The 20,445-nt window shown below is 41.4% G+C and overlaps 1 protein-coding gene across 18 annotated transcripts in view; it reads right to left on the bottom strand.

Moving 5' to 3' along the window:
• Positions 1–20,445, bottom strand: part of lrrc7 (leucine rich repeat containing 7) — a 126,246-nt gene that overhangs the window by 18,780 nt on the left and 87,021 nt on the right. For 14 of the 18 annotated variants that reach the window (XM_061779497.1, XM_061779494.1, XM_061779500.1 and 11 more), the window contains 14 exons: positions 18,392–18,455; positions 17,616–17,690; positions 17,379–17,523; positions 16,333–16,405; positions 12,501–12,630; positions 12,272–12,387; positions 11,972–12,041; positions 10,153–10,252; positions 9,650–9,774; positions 6,567–6,785; positions 6,373–6,495; positions 5,350–5,461; positions 3,782–3,995; positions 1,676–2,182 (listed from right to left, as the gene is read on the bottom strand). In XM_061779497.1, coding sequence (XP_061635481.1) covers positions 1,676–2,182; positions 3,782–3,995; positions 5,350–5,461; positions 6,373–6,495; positions 6,567–6,785; positions 9,650–9,774; positions 10,153–10,252; positions 11,972–12,041; positions 12,272–12,387; positions 12,501–12,630; positions 16,333–16,405; positions 17,379–17,523; positions 17,616–17,690; positions 18,392–18,455 — 2,073 coding nt within the window. Of the gene's footprint in view, positions 1–1,675; positions 2,183–3,781; positions 3,996–5,349; positions 5,462–6,372; positions 6,496–6,566; positions 6,786–9,649; positions 9,775–10,152; positions 10,253–11,971; positions 12,042–12,271; positions 12,388–12,500; positions 12,631–16,332; positions 16,406–17,378; positions 17,524–17,615; positions 17,691–18,391; positions 18,456–20,445 lie in introns of those variants that run through there. The other 4 variants (XM_061779495.1, XM_061779512.1, XM_061779508.1 and 1 more) reach the window with 3 other exon arrangements.

Here is a 20,445-nt window from a genome sequence, read left to right as displayed (position 1 = left end):
TACAACAGCAGCAGAGTAACAAAGTCTGAAGTTGTGAGAGAACCAGCTACATAACGCAAATTCAACTCAAGTTATTAAAACAACAGTTAGTGATATTGTACATCATAATTGTATAGCTGCTGTAAAATTTTAAAATTCTTTCAAATTGAGTAATCATTGCAATAGTGGTGAAAAAAATGAAAGTTATTCCGTGATCAGGTTGCATGACAAACTCTCTCAAAAAATCCATTAAAAAAATGCATGTAAAATGACAACTTGTCAACAATCCGAATAAACTTCAGTCTGAATTCAGTTAGTGTTTCAAACAATGGTAACCGATGAGGGGTGAATTAATGAATCTCAAAACTGGATTGAGTTTGAAATGCAGCATTATACAACCATGGTACATTAAAGTCAATAATCAACATGAGCTGCAAAGTGCCAAAAGCTAAGCTGCACAATCGACTGCTTTCCAGTGTTACTGTCAGTTGTAAATGACACATTTCTTCTCCGAGCCAGACTTCTTTTTTTGGGGGGGGTTGTCTTTACATGAAGTGCACATTGGAGAGCTCCTCAGAGTGGCTCGATTATATTGAGGTCAGGAGACTGTGATGGCCATAGCAAATCTTTCACTTTTTTGGCCTTGTGTTTTGGATCATTGTCATGTTAGGAAGTCCAATTGCATCCCATGCACAGCTTCCAGGCTGATGAATGCAAGTTGTCCACCAATATGTTTTTGATAACATGCTGCATTCATCTTGTCATGAATTTTGATGATATTCCTTGTGCCATTGTAGCCCCCCCCCCCCCCACCCCCCCAAAAAAACCAAATAGAGAGCCACCTCCATAATTTACAGTAAGGATGGTGTCATCATAAGCGTTGTTGATTCCTCTCCAAACAGTGTTCATGGTTATGACCATATAGTACAATTTTGGTCTTATCACTCCAAATGACTTTGCTGCAGAGGTTTTGAGGCTTTTCTAGGTGCTGTTTGACATATTGTAAGTGGGCTGTTTTGTGGCGTTGGTGCAGTAATGGCTTTTTGTCTGCCAACTTGACTGCATAGCCCATTTTTGTTCTAGTACAAAATGTTCAAGGCTATATTAACTTTTGATTGGGGCAATTTGTGTGAATTCAGTTTTCAGTCATTATGATTTAAAAAGGCCACACAAACTTAATCTAACAACAAATTGCTTCACCTGACCACTATTCCTATATAAATGAAAAGTTGTCCGCATGATCAGTGAAGCAATTTACACATTCTGTCAGGGTATATAAACTTATGCGCACAACTGTATGTCATAGAAAGTCCCAGATATCCTGAAAATATGCTGTGAGCCATATAGCAGTGACAAATGGATGTTTCACATGTGTCATAATGTTACATAATGTTCACATCATTACGTTACTTTTCTGCCCTTGATCAAGCCTTGAATCTTTTTACAGAAAATATTGAATATTTAAGAACTGGTTATTATTAAAGCAACCACAGTAAATGTTAAAGAATTTTTTTTTTTTTCTATGACTAAGTCTGAATCTGTAGACAAATGGTGTGTGAATGCTTGTCTCTAAGCATTTTGTTCTTTGCACAGCAGCACTAACTTGAGTCCAACAATAATCCAAAGACCAAAACACATACAACAGTAAGTGACAGACTATTCAAGAGTAAAATTGATGAGCTCTTGCTTCAGTTACCTTTGGTCTGCCACCTTGCGGTCTGGGTTGGGGCTTGAGGTCGGTGTAAGGTCCAGTTTGGAGGGAAAAGCGGTCCTGTCTTCTAAGGGGCTTGGAGTGCGTGTCCAATTCTGCCAAGGATTCTGGGAAGCTTGTCCAGAAGCCTGAGCTTCATTGTCATGGGTGGAACGTTGGTTGCTGTGAAAGGGGAGTGTCTGTGTGTCCAGCTCCAACGGGACACCTACAATTCGTTCTTGCCTTAAGAGCGGACGGCGGCCATGTGTTGATTGGCTCCGAGGTTTGGAACCCAGTGGCGGGTTACCCTGGCTCGTATTAGATGATGAAGGGTCTAAGGGAGACTCCTCAGCATCAAAGCCGGTGTTGTCATAGTGAGGGGTCTCGGCCCAGTCGAAAGGCTCACTCAATGGACGTCTATCTCCACGTTGCTGCACGGTCCCTGAGGGAGGAGTTTCTCTTTGCGACAGCAGGGGCTTGGAGTCAATAGGTTTAGGAAAAGACTGGGCCAGTCTAAAATAAGACAACAGATAACGCTGAAACAAACACTGTGCAACAACATCATGTATTTTGTGGTTTCTCATTTACAGTGTATACAGTATAACAAAGGATAACATTCTCTCTCAAAACCCAATATGATGCCTGGCACAAAGAATAATGAAGAGAATGAAAACAAATGATTAGGCTAATGACGATAAGCGGTATAGAAAATGGGTGGCTGGATGGATGGATGGCCAATGGGTTTAGGAAAAGAGCCAGATGAACTCAGTCTGACCAGGCATGCATGTTATGTGACCAGCAAAAGGAGTCAGTAAAATCAGTTGCTGTACCTGCCAAATAGTCAAGTTTGGATTTTTTTGTGTTATGTGTTTAAAATAATGTTGTTGAAAGAGTGATTGAAAATGTTTAAAACATATGAATTATTTTGCTTTTCTCATTTGTAGCTTTCCTGGGTGATTGTGCCCCACCTGCATTTCAGTAATCATTGCGTCCTTCCTTGCAAGGGCCTCTTGCGAGAATTGAACAGGTATTCGCATGAAAGGTTTTGTCCTATAATATGTTGAATATGTATGTATTTTCCAGCAAAATTAGTGTGATGGCATCTGAGGGTGTACAACTGCAACACTCTCTACAAACGTGGTGGTAGTGCAATTGTCATGCTGCACAGAAAACATTTGTTGCCATAATTTCAGAGTAGATAATTTTATTGTGTTAAGATTAACACATATTAGCACACCTAAAAACTATGTGAACTGTATAGTTACCGGGCATAGATTTTTGGACACCAACCAACTACATTCCTTAAAATGTCAATTCATACTAGCTCCATTGGCAGATTTCTTTCACTTAAACAAGAAATCTTGTCGCTAAAATAAGTGAACCCATTCTGTATACTGATAAGTAAATCAATGACAAGTAAACCAATTAAAAAGGCAACGTGAAACGATAGTAAAAGGATTCTAAAATTAAGACACATTTTGAGTAAATTGAAACAATGGTTCGATTTTGTGCAGTCAAGGCCTACCTCAAAACTTGTGGCCTGTTTACTCGCTTTTCAGGCATTGCTGATGGTCAAAAAAAGAAAATAAAAATTTACAAAGCATATGGTATCAACACTACACCAACAATTTACCTTATATGGAATTCAAACTAATTACTATCTTTAGCCTCAAAACAGTAGATTTAGATGCGACAGCGCATGTTGAATCTTCCTCAGTTAATTGTGGGGCCACTACAATATTTATATCTAGTGGTAATGACCTCCCCACACTTACAGTATACTGATATTTGTATTTGTTAGCTTGAAAGCAGGGGAGAAAAGAGATGAGAGAAACAACGAATCGTGACCGGTCTGCAGCATCCTAATGAGCTTCTCTGACCTTGACAGAGCAAGCAGAGGAATGGGAACGACAGAGAGGGATGCAGGATTGGAGAGATGTTAGAGAGGATGGATAAAGCAGAGTGACGAGATGGATAGATAGATGAGGGTGACAGGTTTAAGAGATTGAAGTTGAGAAGATGGAGTTGAATGAAAAGAGCACAGGATGGATAGCCATGACGAAGTGACAGGGTGAGAGACAGAGATGGCCATTATTGTACATTTGTGGGTACCTGTTGGTCCAATGTGTTTGAGGAGGCTGGTCCTTGTGGTGTGCTGGCAGGGGAGGGTTGTGTTGGTGTGCGTGAGAGCGAGGGTGTGAGTGAGTGTTAGCGGGTGGGTTGGAGGAGCCAGAGGAGCCAACCGAGGGAGAGTAATCAGAGTAGGTGGCCGAGGACCCGCTGTGGTTGAGACAGTGGAGCTTATCCACCTCCTCGTCTGTAGACTCTATAGAGAGACACACACGCATATCACATGAAATTACCTTCGAAAACCCCGCTTGCAAACAGTGGTGGGATGTAACGAAGTACAAATACTTTGTTACTTGTACTAAAGTTGATTTTTTTTCAGGTTTCTGTACTTCACTTGAGTATTTATTTTTCTGATGACTTTTTACTTCTCCCTACATTTGGAAATAGAGCTCTATACTTTGTACTCCTTACTTTGTCAAAATAGGCTTGTTTCACCCATTAAAACTGCTAGGTTGAAAATAACCCAATATGGGTTATTTGGGTAACCCAATGGGTTCCTAATGTTGGACTCAACCAGGCAGTGGTTACTGTAAACCAGCTCGACTGAGTTATGGGTGCCCTGTGTGTTGGCTTGGGATTCTATACCTCAAAATGGGTTAAATGTGACTTTGCTGTTGGGTTAATACAATGTGACCCAAAAAAATTGTCGAAATTATCCATCCAATCTCTGTACCACTTCCCCTCGTTGGAGTCACAAGTCTTTAGCTAACCTACCGTGCATGATTTGGGAATGTGGGAGGAAATTAGAGTACCCAGAGAAAACCCACACAAGCACAGGGAGAACATGCAAACTCCACACAGGAAGGCCGGAGCCTGAATTTGAACCCACAACCTCTGTACTGTGAGACAGATGTGCTAATCAATCATCCACCGTTCACACTGAACAGAAACATAACGATGTCATGTGGCTCTCAACGTATTCATACATAGGGCATGGGTGAGCTGGAGCCTGTCCTATTCTCTACTCATTGCATCCCTTCCTCACAGGGGGTATCACAACTGTCCCAGATAGAACCCAAATCCAGTGTAACTGTTTGCACTCATGTTTTTTCTCTCTGTTCTCTCTTTGCTCTCTGTATGTCCTCTTTCAAACCTCGTTCTGTCCGACAATAAATATCCATCAAAATACAAATAACCACAGAAGGAGTCCCTTTTGCACAAAAAAACTGTTCCAGCATAGAAAGGTTATCCAGATCCCCCAATTCCTCATGACCAAGCAAGTGGAAAAAAAAGCATAGATGTAAAATATCAGAAAGCGCCCATGTGTACATGTTTGTTTACCAATGCAACACCAGTGGATTTATGCCCTCACTTCTAAAAGTGAGGCAAACAGACGCCAAAATAAAAGCTGGACATATCTGACTTGAGTTCACACATTTATAACAGCATTATAGTATTCCCTCACTCTCAGTGTTCAGCTCTGAAATTAATCTGTATGGCACTATTACTAATTAATGGACACTATTACAACGTGCCCCAAGCGCTTCATAATAGACCAGATTAAATGTGTTTAAGCCTGTGTGCCTTTATGTTTCAGTGTAATAAGGCACCTTTCTTATCCTTGCCAAGCAGCACCACCTTTGGTTTGTAGATTGGTGGCTCCACTAGGGTGGGCCTCATGTCAGAGATGCGGATGTCATTGGGTGAGCCGCCCATTGAGTCCTGTTGGAAGTCAATCATTAGTCATGCTATTACGTTAGGGCAGAGCATCTTTGGACAGTCATTGTGGTTTTGGAGAGAAAAAAATGTGAATGATTTGGATCATTTTATTAAGGATCATGTCTTCTATACCTGGATCTTAAAATTGGAACTCCAACAGTCTATCACACAACAAAATGAGAGCTTGAAAAGCGACTCTCATCAAACTACGACACTACATACCTGTATGGTGAAGGTGATGATGTTATACTGTACTGTAGATTGAAAAACGGACCAACAGAAGCAATCACGAGTTGACTTTATAACACTGTGGAGAAGCCTACGTTTAGACTGATAGGGTGCTTCTTTACGTCCTGAATCAAGGTTGAGTTGCATTATCACAAATTGTATTATAGTGTACCTAAAAGTTTTACAAAAGGGTATAATCGGGAGTTACAGATATAGAAGTGACATTGTGTAAAGCCCTTTCACACTGCACTCTTGACGAACCCATTCATTGTGTACTGTATGTGCTGCGAGGGCATGGGCATCACGACATGCAAGGTCGGTGTTTACCAGTGCGGTAACCCGCCTTGAGTTGAAAAATGTTTATGTTTAATGCTGTGACATCAGCTGATGTCACGCAATGCAATAGGAGAGAGGTTGTGGAGTGATTTCACAGAGACCAACCAGCAGGAAAAGCATTCATGTTATTTCCTGGTGGGGGCTAAGCAACCAAATATGGGGAAGCTTGCACCAGAGCACTGTAATCCCTGCGTGGCAAGTACCAAGAAAATCAAGTCCTGTGTGAAGAGGCCTTAAGCGTGCAGTATGGTTATTTGGGCTTTCGGTTTCGGTTTTTGATTTGTGGTCTAAAAATACACCATTCAACTTGATTGAGTTGGAACGTTTGTGCAAATGTTTGCGATCCAAACCTCTGAGCTCTCCGTCAGGTCCTCTTTGTCCTTCCTCTTTGGGATGTCAATGCCAGGGTTATGCATCGATCCCTGATCCATTCGCTGAGTCTGAGAGAAGTCCTGCATCTCTCTGTCTGTTACCTAGTAAGCACAGATGAAAGCAAACAAGTCATCACTTCATGTTTTCACGATGCAGTGTGTGTAGGCACTACCTCTTTGGGGGGCAGGGGCCACGGTGGTTCATACGGTTCTTTGCTATGGTGTGAAAGTTCCATGTTGGTTCCTGCTGAAGTGGCTGTGCTTGTGCTAAGATGGTGCTGGTGCCCATGGCCCGTGTGAACATTTTTACCCACGAGGCTTTGTACTGACTTGACCATGTTCTTCAGGTCCTCAGGGTAGGGTGTTGGATAGCGTTTTAGGTTTATCTCCACCTGTAGAAAAAGATCAGGACAATCCTTTATTTGCAAAATGTTCAATCAACCTTGAGCTTCTTTTACTTAGTACTAGTTTACTAATTTACTAGTTTTGTTTATTTAGTTTATTTTATTGCAATTCATACATGTATTCTAATGTAAAACTAAAATGAGAAAATACACTGAACAAAGGAAAAAAAATAAAACAGCACTATAGTGTTTGTAGTATTGTACTGAAAGCTACTGTAATTAATACATAATTTAATATAATATGAAAGAATGTCTCTAACCCTAACCCTAACACACAAATTATGATTGTGCATGTTCATATAGTTCTTCACAAATTTATTTGACCACACATCCATGTAAGGTTTTTGACACAGCTGCCCTTAATTAATATTTTCATAATTTACTTAGTTGCATTCGTGAACAGTAAACATTGTTTTAGTAGTTCAATGTTATGCTTGACCAATTTCTGATTTCTCAGAGAATCTCAGTGAGCTGATTCAAATTTGGGTATTAGTGAACTCCGTTGGATTATTCTTTTCTCATTTTTACGACAGGTGGTTTAATAAATTTGTTAAGCACTGTACAAACATACAATTAGGTCAACAAGTATTTGGACCTTGACAAAGCTTTTATGATTTTGTCTCTGTTCACCACCACAATAGATGTTAAATAAAACAATCAAGACGTGATTGAACAGTGTACTTTAAGCTTAAATATAAGAGGCTTCACAAAATATGGTATTTATCATTCAAGAAGTACTGCCATTTTATATAACTTTTTGTTTTTTGTTGTCATTTTCAGGAGCCCAAAAGTATTTGGGTCACCATCAGGGGTTTGGGGCCTCATAAAAAAAAAATATCACTTTGGGCCCCAAAGTTGAAAATAATATTTTCTAGGACCCCTGTCACTCATGGGGCCTTAGATTCATCATCACATTTCTGCCCTTAATGTGTACCTGCATATGACTGCTATTGGAACAGGCTCGTTGGTGTTTATTGATGATTTGACTTTACAGAAGTGCCAAGATGAACCTCTGAGGTTTATAGGGCTATACTCTCTGCTCAAATTCTGACAGATACGGCAAAACTGGTAGGAGGGAACTTCAGAGTACAGATCAATAATGACCCTCAACATATAGTACTATGTAAGCATCCATCCATCCATCCATTTTCTGAGCCGCTTCTCCTCACTAGGGTTGCGGGTCTATGTAAGAAAGTGAAATATTTTTCAATGACCTGGTTAATGAGTGACGTGATGTTAGGCAAAAGAGCGTGCTTTTGCCTTATACCGAAGATAAAAGTGCAAAGCAGTAAGACCCACAAACAAGCAAAAAGTGAAGGGGGCTTAGATCGGCAGATGTCGTCAATCATTGTCAACTGTGGGCCTGTGAAGCCCTTGGAGACTCTTTTGTCATTAAGGGCTATACAAATAAACTTGAGTGACAAAGATAGCTGGGATAGGCTCCAGGACACCCGCGACCCTACTGAGGATAAGCGGTACGGAAAATGGATGGAGGGATGGATGACTTGGCTACAGTGAAAGCCAGGAATAGCATTTCCAGGGAGAAATTTCAGCATTTCTTAATGTCCATGAGCTCCATATTTCAGGCAGTTCATCCAAGTATTTAAAATTAAGGTTATACAGTATTTACAATGATGCCAGATGTCCAAACACTCTTAAATACCTGAAATTGATGCACAGTATTCTATATAGAATGACCAATGCAATTTTGTTGTAAAACCTCTTCAATCACATACTCACCGTTTTATTTAAAGCGGATATCCGTGTTTTGTTTCTAAATACATTAAATATGTTTGGAGATAAGTGCTGAAAACATATGCAAAGACTTAGAACAATATAGTGCTGAATTGTTGAGCTATAGCTGAAGCAACGTTTTCACCGGTTGAATTTTCCTGATTTTGTGGGTGGGGCTAAAACACAGCTCCGTGACGTCACAGGACTGGGGCGTATACTTTCTAGCGCGAGTTCCTTCCCCCGCTATTTAAGTAAAAAGTGACGTCATTTCATTTGGCTATGCTGCACAGTTGTGAGTTAGCTGTGCTCAGCGTCCATAACAAGGCCCATTTACCACTCCAGCTTGCAGTTAGCAAGCTAACGATAGCTATGCCTCGAAAATGCGTCTCCGCTGGATTCCTCAATTTTACAGAACAGCTTGGTGACGTTTTTTAAGCTCCCAAAAAATGAAGAAATAAAAAAGCGATGGATTGACTTTTTCATAACACACGCAGATGGCCAGCTGAACATCAACACCACCAGCTGACTCTGCAGTGCATGTTTCACGACGGATAGTTTTGTAAACTTTCACCAGAGACAACATGGCTTCGTGGGTAACTTGATTCCAGTGAATGGGGCAGTGCTGACTGACTAATTACCTGGGCTTCCTCATACCATACCGCTGTCGTAAGGTCCCGTGTTCGGCTATTACATTATGTCACCAACAACGAGGGTAAGTTATGTTATTTAGTTATTTTTATGATTATAGTCCACAATCACCATTCAATTTTGAAGTTATGCCCCCAAACGTGATTTTACATCGTATAAGGTATCACCCCTCAGTACGTTTGATTCCTTTTGGCACATCCATTCGACACGCTCACAGCGTCAGAGAGCTGAGAGGTGGCCCTTATATACTGAGCAGTTTTTTTATTCATTAAAATTTGGCAGGCTTCTTAACATTACTCTTTTCTGTGGCGTGTCGAATTTACATTCCATTTTTTGGGCCTGCTTAGTGGCACTTTAAAATCAATTGAGGTGGTGAATCAAGGAAAAATCAGTCATCCTGTACACAAAGTGTCATCACACAAACTGTAGAGACATACAGACAAGACAAGACAGACGGACAAAAGGCGGACCTTGACCTTCCCGGAGTTGTCTTCCTCTTCTTTCTTGTCCTCAAAGTCAAAAGCCACAGTCATCCTTTGCTGTCTCTGCTCCTCCCACAGGGTAGGATTAAAACTGTCACTGTCCGACTGATAATCTGTACACAGAGCACCAACAATGACAAAAAGTGTCAACAAGCTTCTAAGAGAATTCTATAGGAACCAGCCAGAGCTTTGTTTATAATAAGATCTCAAGACATTATTCATGGTAAGTGGGATAACATTTTTTTTTAAGATTCATTTGGTCATCATTTCATTATCATCAATTATTAAAACAGAACTCCGGAGATATAACTCATTTGTATTAATTACACTGTGTATTACTCTTTTTATGAAATTCCTGTGAAAGTTCCACATGATTGGCTCATACTCCACATTCCTGCCATCATATTTTCACTCACGCGCAGGCACGCACATACACACGCACGCACGCACACATACACACACACACACACACGCACACACACAGCTTGTACCCTCATCATGGCGAGGTTGTTGAGGAAACATGTAGTTGGTCAAAACCTTCTGTTTGGTGTCAGGGTGGGCTTCTGTCTGTAATGGGATCAGAGCCTTGGACTGCAATGACAGACATATCCATATCAGTATTCAAGCAACATCTTGTGTAAACTAAGAAAAAAAAACGACTTACATGTCATCTTTGTAAATCACTTTTGGTGCACATTGGCACTCAATTGCTTACGTGTATTATGCCAGTATTCATAGGTTATATGGATTTCCATTACATGTGCATAATGCTCATTTTTTAAATATAATTAAATGTACAGACTCAAAATGTAAATATTAACTGATCTTTTCTTTTCCTGAACCACACTATTACTATTGAGAATTACAATTATTGGCACTTACAGTATGTCATGAAAATGCACACATTCAATCAGTGAACAGAAAATTGGAAAAGGATCATCACTGTAAATGTTTCATTTTCCAATAAAAATATTTAAAACTTAGAACATGCTTATTATTCCACAGTATATGATTCAAACACGTAATTTGAGTCACTGCCAAAACCTTGGGCAGAAACTGTAGGCCAGCCAACCAAATATATTTTTCCATGTAGTGTACAGTATAGGCGGCACGGTGTCCAACTGGTTAGAGCATCTGCCTCACAGTTCTGAGGACCGGGGTTCAAATTACCGGCCCCGCCTGTGTGGAGTTTGCATGTTCTCCCCGTGCATGCGTGGGTTTTCTCTGGGCACTCCGGTTTCCTGCCACATCCCAAAAACATGTACGGTAGGTTAATTGACAACTCTAAATTGCCTGTAGGTTTGAATGTGAGTGCGAATGGTTGTTTGTTTGTATGTGCCCTGCGATTGGCTGGCAACCAGTCCAGGGTGTACCCCACCTCCTGCCCGATCATAGCTGGGATAGCCTCCAACACGCCCCCGACCCTTGTGTGGAGAAGCGGCTCAGAAAATGGATGGATGGATGTACAGTACAGTAATTTTGGAAAAGACTGTGTGGACTGTTGAGTTTCTATTATTGCCAACTCGTGTCAAAGTCACACTCTGCTGATTGATGACTTAAGGGTTTATGCAATTTCTCCACTGAAAATGGGTAAGGGAAAAGTGTATACTATTAATATTATTTCCTCATTTTTCCTCAATGTTGCATAATTTACCAAAATGTTCCTTTTCCATGACAGTTCAGTTGCATATCTGCTAAATTGTTTGCATTGGAGGCGGCACGGTGGACGACTGGTTCGCACATCTACCTCACAGTTCTGAGGACCGGGGTTCAAATCCCGGCCCCGCCTGTGCGGAGTTTGCATATTCTCCCCGTGCCTGCGTGGGTTTTCGCCGGGTACTCCGGTTTCCTCCCACATCCCCAAAACATGCAGGGTAGGTTAATTGAAGACTCTAAATTGCCCTTAGGTGTGAATGTGAGTGCGAATGGTTGTTTGTTTCTATGTGCCCTGCGATTGGATGGTGACGAGTTCAGGGTGTACCCCACCTCTCGCCAAAAGGTAGCTGGAATAGGCTCCAGCACGCCCGCAACCCTAGTGAGGATAAGTGGAACGGAAGATGAATGAATGAATGAATGCTTGTATAGGTACAATTACCGTCTGATTGTAATAATGATTGCATGTATTTTAATGATGATTGTACTACCGTCTGACTGTGCAAAAAGTGCTCGAGTGACGTGTGATTAATATACAGTTAAGCAATTAAATAGACCCAACAGTTAAGAGCAGGTCAGAAAACTCCCTTGTTAACGGTACTGCATTCATCTACAGGCAGGGAGAACATGTTTTTGTGGGAGAGAAGGGAGAGCTACCTGATTGTCAGAAAGCCAGAGAGCTGCCAGGTCCTTCAGCTTAGTAAAGGTGAACGGTAGATTCTTTAACCTGACAATGAGAAATAAGGGAGGAGAGCCAGAATGAGAAAGAGATGTTTCCTCTGCCCACGTACTGTACAGCCTGCAGAGCATGTAGCCATAGCAACACACTCACCAGTTGCCATGGCAACTGTAGGCAGAAGGAGCAACTACAAAATCATTGATGAAGAATTTCCTTTACAGTATTTGTGTGTTTGTGTGTGTGTGTGTGTGTGTGTGCGTGCATGTGCGTGCGTGTACCTGTTATCACTAAGGTTTAGGACTCGTAGTTTGGTCATCTGTCCTATCTCATCAGGGAGGAACTCAAGTTTGTTGGAGCGCAGTGACATCACCGTTACATTCTTACAGTTACCGATCTGAACACACACGCACACATAAATAGTAGGGTTTATGTCATGCAACATATTGCATGGATGATGCATTTCCTTAATAAGTCAGGAAGTGTAAATAGTACATTGAGATACATTACCTCTCGAGGAAGTTCAATGAGGAAGTTCTCATCAGCAGCAAAGGTCCTAAGACTGTGCAGGTAGCCTATGGTTGGAGGCAGTGACTCCAACTCATTACAACTACAGTCCAGTTCCTCCAGCAGACACAGACTGAGTGGAAGAGATGGTGAGAAACGAGAAGACACAGAGAAAATGGAAAAAAATAAAGAATATGATTGGACAGTCAGCAAACTGCCATATTCTTACTATGCGATGAGGATTTAAAGCATATGGATGGTGATGTCCCCTCCTTGAGCCGTCACCTTATCGTGGTGGAGGGGGTTGTGTGTCCAAATGATCCTAGGAGCTAAATTGTCTGGGGCTTCACACCCCTGGTCGGGTAACCCATGGCAAACTGGTCCTAGGTGAGGGACCAGACAAAGCACGGCTCCAAAAACCTCTATGATGAATAAGACAAATGGGTATCAGTTTTCCTTGCCCGGATGCAGGTCACCGGGGCCCCCCTCTGGAGCCAGGCCTGGAGGTGGGGCTCGAAGGCGAGCGGCTGGTGGCCGGGCCTGCGCCCATGGGGTAACTTGGGTCCCCCTTGCCATGGGCTCACCACCTGTGGGAGGGGCCATAGGGGTCGGGTGCAGTGCGAGCTGGGCGGTGGCCGAAGGAGGGGACCTTGGCGATCCGATCCTCGGCTACAGAAACAGGCTCTAGGGATGTGGAATGTCACCTCTCTGGCAGGGAAGGAGCCCCAGCTGGTGCGTGAGGTTGAGAAGTTCTGACTAGATATAGTTTGGCTTGGGCTCTGGTACCAGTCCTCTTGAGAGGGGTTGGACTCTCTTCCACTCTGGAGTTGCCAATGCACCAAACAGCAGTTCAGAGTACACACCCCGGTGACCTCAGCCCCAGAGATAGGAGAGCTCACCTCAGAGACCCCAGACTCTGCTTCCTCGTGGGAAGGCGGGTCGGTGGAATTGAGATCTTCCAAGTATTGAAGAATCAATAAATCATCACACTAATCTGCTTATTAACAATCAATATATGGGATTTCTATGTGTTTATTACAATGTGGTGCAATTTTATATATGAAGTGTGTGCTTTAATGTGGAACTGAACTTATTTACAGTAATATCCATAGGCCTTAACAAGGCCCTTTGACCCCCTTGTCTTGGAGCATCACTGTCCTGACTAAGAGCAGACTAATGCTAATGAGCCAACAATTTTACATTCATGTACAGTCATTGTTAACATTGCAAGAGTCTTCCATTATTATTCCCACCAGGCTGGACCATCTGGGCCACCATACGTTCGGAGGAGATGGGAGAGGAGAGGAGGGGAATTTCTTATCCTTTATTCAGATGTCTTACCAGCCCAGCCCACAAATCCTTAAAGCAGTGCCAGGTGTCACATTGAAGCAAGAAGGCGCTGCAATGTTTTCCTCCACTGCGGTATGGTTCAAGGGGTGCTACAGTAGCTCATTAAGAAGAGTTGTATTTAGTCACTAAGGTACAGTATACAGTAAAGTCCTCAGGCTGAGAGGATAAACAAAATGAGCAATGACATGATGTTGTTTTTAAAAGAACCAACAATAGAAAATTTGTCAGTTTAAGTAAGCTGAATATTGTTGGAAATAAAGCTGACAAACCCAGCGATTTATCACATACAAGTGCATGCAGTATCCAAAATATATTATTTAAGCACACGTACTGGTAAAATAGCTGCATTGACTTGCTCAAACTATTACTTTAGTCTCTGTAAATTGACTATATTTATTCAAAATGTAGCTTTTTTAGTTTGGCACAGTACAGTGCCTAAGTACAGTGGATCTAATAAATTTAACATCCTTGTATTTGTACAATTCTGAATTTAACCAAAATGTTTCAGAAGCAATGGCCCTCTAAAGTCAGAGTTTGAACCACTGTCATGCTCCAGGCCTTTTCACACTGCACTTGCTCAGTATGAAAGGTGTGCGCAGAAGCACGCAAGGATGACGCCATCTAGGTGCGACCTTCCCCATATTTATAAGTGCTGACGTAGCAGCCTACAAGGAAGTAGGGAGACTTTCCCCGCTGGTAGCCGCAGATGAGTAGACCGCACCTCGGCAATATGTACGGTATTTGTGATTGTTGCAAAAGAAAGCCCTCGCTTTGCTTATTTTATGGAGGAGGAGAAGACAAGCAGCAGTTTGTACGATACACTGTCCATGAATTGTACAAAAATGGTTTCATTATTTTGAATGTCAGAATATTACACAGAGAAATAACCAAAATCTTGTTTCATATTTGTCGAGGTAGTGAGTAGGGAAACAGTCATTTTTCAAAACAATGTTACATTCATTAAAGGTGAAACTCAAACACAGTACATAAACAAATGCATTAAAACATCCGCACATGTAAATGCAATTTTTCCTTATCTAAATATGACATGAATAACGAAGAATTTACGAGAAATTCGCACAAGCATAATTATGGGAACACATTGATTTTAAAGGAAGTCACTCTCACGACTGAAGGAGGGATATATTATAGGTATTTATGGTATCATCAGAGGGGAAATAATGGTCTACATGTCTACTTATTGAAGTTAATCCCAGGGACTCGTTCAGAAAGACACATTCTTTTCAGAGGATTTAGAGACAAAGCACTGCAAAATCTGAAAATTTGTTAACATGTAAATAATCCTTCACAGGTTACACAGGTCTGTCACACAGCAATTACATCATTACATTACATCCATCCATCCATCCATTTTCTGAGCCGCTTCTCCTCACTAGGGTCGCGGGCGTGCTGGAGCCCATCCCAACTATCATCGGGCAGGAGGCGGGGTACACCCCGAACTGGTTGCCAGCCAATCGCAGGGCACATACAAACAAACAACATTCGCACTCACATTCACACCTACGGGCAATTTAGAGTCCCCAATTAATGCATGTTTTTGGGATGTGGGAGGAAACCGGAGTGCCCGGAGAAAACCCACGCAGGCACGGGGAGAACATGCAAACTCCACACAGGCGGGACCGGGGATTGAACCCCGCTCCTCAGAACTGTGAGGCTGACGCTCTAACCAGTCGGCCACCATGCCGCCCCATTACATTACAATGAAAAGTTATTTAACTGCCAAAAGAAAAGCAAGAGCAGCGCTGCAATAGGCCTTTCTATTATAATCATTGTCTACAATAGAGTTTCTTGTGTTGTGTTCTGATTCATAACATGCAAAGAAACTTTATTCTCTGTCAGATTGGATTTAATTTTAAATGTCTCCACATTTTTCCTCATAATGACAATATAAATTAATCTCCCTGCTGTAACTGAATATGTGCTTTGATGGATAAGTATGAATTTTCATCGGCATATTTGTGAAATGGTTATGTAATCTTTTAGGTGGGCTTGCTTTCAGGTCATCTTCAGTCAGTCTGCGAGGACTTTAAACCAGATTTAATAATTAAGGAGGAAATGATGACAAAACATTTGTGCACCAAAACCAAAATAAAGTTTAGTTTGCATGAAATATTGAAGCAATAATTTTTTTCCCCTCATGGTGTGTTAGTATCTGTGACACAACTGAACAGCTCACTGTCTCTGAACGCTACCCTGGAGCAACAAACTAATGTGCTAAAGTTACTCACCCTTGCTTGGGCTTCACACTTATGCCACGGCAACGCAGCAAGCAACACACTGCATTCCTGCCCCCCCCCCCCCCCCACCCCCAGCCCCAACACCGCAAATTATCAGCCAGCACAATGACACAGAGTAGTAAACAAAGAAAGCACAGAACCAGAAAATAACACCAACTGATGAACTAGCAGGAAAAAACAGATGTTCATGGTTTGAATGGGCCATTATTCTCATGGAGGTTTCTTACCTCCCAATGGTTCCCGGTAGTGAGGTCAACTGGTTGTCATCCACTTTCAGTGTGGTCAGCTTCTTTAACATTCCTGTTAGACATGCAAATGCATAACTGTTGATAAATGCAAAGTAACCTTGTTTACAGGATCACATCACAACCTTTTGCACAGTAAAAACTACTGAATCCCTTTCTATGAAACTGGATCCTAGACAGAGGTGGGTAGAGTAGCCAAATATTGTAGTCAAGTAAGAGTAATGTTACTTTAGAATAATATGACACAAGTAAAAGTAAAAAGAAAGTACTCAATGAAAAAACTACTCAAGTATAGAGTAATTTGTGAGTAACTTCAGATTATTATAATTTTTTTTAATTAGAGCATGAACATCAAACAATTAAAAAAATATATATATGGGAGTCGACACACCTGCCACCATTTAAATTTGTAACATACATTGGGCCCTTACGTGTGCGGTCATGTGACTGCCTTGTGTCGTCTGATTGGTGAATTGGAGTCAAATGACATTAGTGATCCCGTTAGATTGGCGCAACGGGCACCCTATGCGGAAGTCGAAGATGGAGTCTAAAATAGATGCGCACACGCAAGAATGAATTAATAAAAGTAGCAAACGACATGTCGATCAGTAACGGAGTAAAAGTATCGATCTTTCTTCACATAAATACTCAAGTAAAAGTAAAAAGTACGGTGCATTTAAAGTACTCTGAGTACAGTTTATGGAAAATGTTACTTGAGTAAATGTTACTTGAGTAAATGTAATGGAGTAAATGTAGCACGTTACTACCCACCTCTGAACCTAGATATTAAAAAAAACATATAGTTTGGACTGTTGTAGATGGAGGGCTGTGTTCTATGAGTGCTCTTGTTTATCGAGAATAATAACATCATGTCATCGATTGGCTGGTGACCAGTTCAGGGTATACCCCGCCTCTTGCCCAAAACCAGCTGGGATAGGCGCCAGCACACCCGCAACCCTAGTAAGGATGAGCGGTTCAGAAAATGGATGAATGGATGAATAAAATCATGATTGCATTTGAGCACCTACCTATAGAGTCAGGAAGGTGCTGAAGCATGTTGGAGGAAAGCAAAAGATCCTCTAAGGCCTCACAACCTGAAACATCCGTGTCCAAATTCTCAATACGATTCTTTGCTAAGTCTAAGTAGCGCAGCTGGCGAAGTTTTCCTAGTGACTGCAGTCAGAGAGATAAGGAAGGCAAATCATAGATAAGCCAGCTCTATAAAAGAGCAAAAGAACATTTTTTTTAATACTTCGTGTCCTTACCCCTGGTATGGACTGTAGAGAGTTGTTATCCATCCACAGCTCCTTTAGGTTGTGGATCTGCTCCAACACCTCCGGCTAATCAAATAAACCACACATGTCAATACAAAATACAAATCTATTGTTCCTGTGACATGTTTCAGTCTTGCGACAATGTACATTCACGGGACACTTCATTAGGTATATAATGATATTTCATACAACAGTTTCATCAAATACAGTAATATTAATTTTTACAAAGTTATTAATACTCAGTTTTAAATCATAAAGGTATTAAGAATACAGTTGTTATGGTTGTTGTAGTTTCCAGTGGAGTACAACTGGCCTACGCTATACAAAGAGTCGTGTGGCTGGTGAGTATAGAAAACATAAATTAGTGGACGAGACTTTCAGCGGGAGGCGAACCATGCTGTGAACTTAATGTCTGACCCTGATGTCACATCCTGTAAGATCCCATCCAGTCTTCTCTCCCTCAGCCCCCTCATGGCACTGTGTCCCATTTCATGGTCCAGCTGAACCCATGCCTCACTCCTTAATTAGACGAGTTCTCCGGAAGATTCATCATATGCTGCAGTGGCTTTTGAAATGTTAACGCCTAAGAAGCTATCCATGAAATGGGACTTGCCAACTGTGTGTGTAATTCTCTTTCTCATCCCATCCATATTCATATATTTGTTGTTGTTTTTACAAAAGAGACAATTCAACTGGCCAGAGTATCACTTCTTAGGCGTTCATTTAGATGAAGACAAGCTGCTAAATTGAATAGCAAACATTCTCACCACTTCAGAGAATTCATTGCTACCCAGATCCAACCTCTCCAACTGTGTCAATCGATGAATGGACCTGAAATGAGGGAATGCAGACACCTACTATCAAAAGAAAGCTTGGATCTTTGAGTGGAAGTCGATTCTGTATTTCCAGTGGTTACATTCAAGTAGTCCTCCTACATACAAGTGGTTAATATTAAGTATTGGGACATTGTATTTTTATGAATTGAATGTTATCCTATATACTTAACCTTGTAGTCAAGCTGACAAATTGATGGTATTGCTGTGAGAAGTTTTAATAAATTATGTATAGCAATCTGGCAATATCTGAAAGCAAGTAGCCTAGGTTGGATTTCTGACTGATTCTAAACTGTTTTTCAAGACAGATGAAAAAATGTCTGTCACCGCATCAAATAAAACATTTCAAATTTCAGGTTTATTCAACAGTATATGTCAACAGATGTACGTGCACTTTATGGTTATTTCCCATATGACTTTGTGTTTCACAACCTGGTCAGAGGCTAGCACCACCACTCTAAAATCTTTACAGTCTCTGTATTAACAAACACTTAACATCCATGAAAAGAAATTAGTACTTTTTCATAATTATCCAATATTTAATAAATACTGTATGACTTTTAAATTGGGAAAACGATTAAATATATGGATATTACTCTAATGATCATACATGGCTTGACTTCTCCCCTTCTCAGGGAGTTTGTCAACATAAGAACAACTGCACATCAGTTTACTAGAGGTGCAGTTAAAGGGGATTGCATTACCCCACTCACAAAAGTGTTTTCAGTTAATTTGTGTTCTTTGTTAAAGCTGCAGTAGAATGGAACTTCATCCCAGCAACCATTAGGGGAGTGCTTCCAAACCTTTATTGAGGAAACGTATTTTACATTTGAAAAATCTCACTGCACACTGCCCAAAAAAATATTCACAAAAAGTATGAATACTGAAATAATGATAATCTCATCTCAATTTAATAACAAAGTTACTTACTCAGTGTGAAATCAGGGCCAGTTTAATTAAAAACAAAGCTGACATACTCGCAGGAAGCCATGAATTATTCTGTTGCATGAATGTATTGAGCTTGACAGCATTCCTGACAGACAGTGTCCAACAACGGGTTTGGAGATTACTGCTACACCAGGCAGTGACCACCTTAGGGCCACAGCTCTGGTCAGTCACCTCAACAATGCAAGCACGGAACATGGTCTATGTGGATTCTTTGTCCCATGCCTACCTAGGACACGTAAGCTCTTTTTGAGCCCCGTAAGGACACTGTACGTTCAATAAAACAACAATAAAAACAGAATTATTCAGAGAGAATAAAACAAATACAAAAACTAAAATACAGGGCAGTGATGTTACAGTGAGAAGACGATCTTGAAGAGGTGGGTTTTGAGTTTGGATTTAAAGGTGGTGAAAGAAACTGAGTTGCAGACGTCTGGTGGCAAAGAATTCCAGAAATGGGGAGCAGAACGACCTATGGTGCTGAGACTGGCAGGTGGGAAGTCAGGTGGTAGGAGGAGGAGAATCTGAGGGTGCCAGCTAGAGTGGCGATGTGGAGGAGGTCGTACAAGTATGGAGGGGCGAGATTGTGGATGACCTAGAAGCTGTCGAGGAGTTTGAACGAATTCTAAATTTGACATTGAGCCAGTGAAGTTGCCGGAAGATGGGGGTGATGTGGTGGAAAGATGATCCGTGCGGCTGAGTTCTGGACCGGTTGCAACTTATGGAGGGACTTTTGAGGGAGGCCGAAGAGGAGGGAGCTACAATAGTCAAGATGGGAGGTGAAAAGACTGTGGACCAAGATAGAGGCAGTATGCGGGGTAAGGGAGGGGCGGAATTGGTTGATGTTGCGTAGGTGGAAGTAAGCTGACCGGGTTATGTTACTGATATGAGAATGGAAAGATAGTCTGCTGTCAAGGATGACACCCAGACTCTTAACCTGAGGGGAGGGGGAGATTAGGGAGTGATCAACTGTGATGGATAGACTTTTAACTTTTGATAGTGTAGATTTGGTGCCGACAAGTAGTACTTCTGCTTTATCACTG

The sequence above is a fragment of the Phyllopteryx taeniolatus genome, chromosome 7 (genome assembly GCF_024500385.1).
Source record: "Phyllopteryx taeniolatus isolate TA_2022b chromosome 7, UOR_Ptae_1.2, whole genome shotgun sequence".
Taxonomy (NCBI): domain Eukaryota; kingdom Metazoa; phylum Chordata; class Actinopteri; order Syngnathiformes; family Syngnathidae; genus Phyllopteryx; species Phyllopteryx taeniolatus.
Note: the sequence above shows the minus strand (reverse complement) of the source record. Positions and strands in the feature narration are given on the sequence as shown.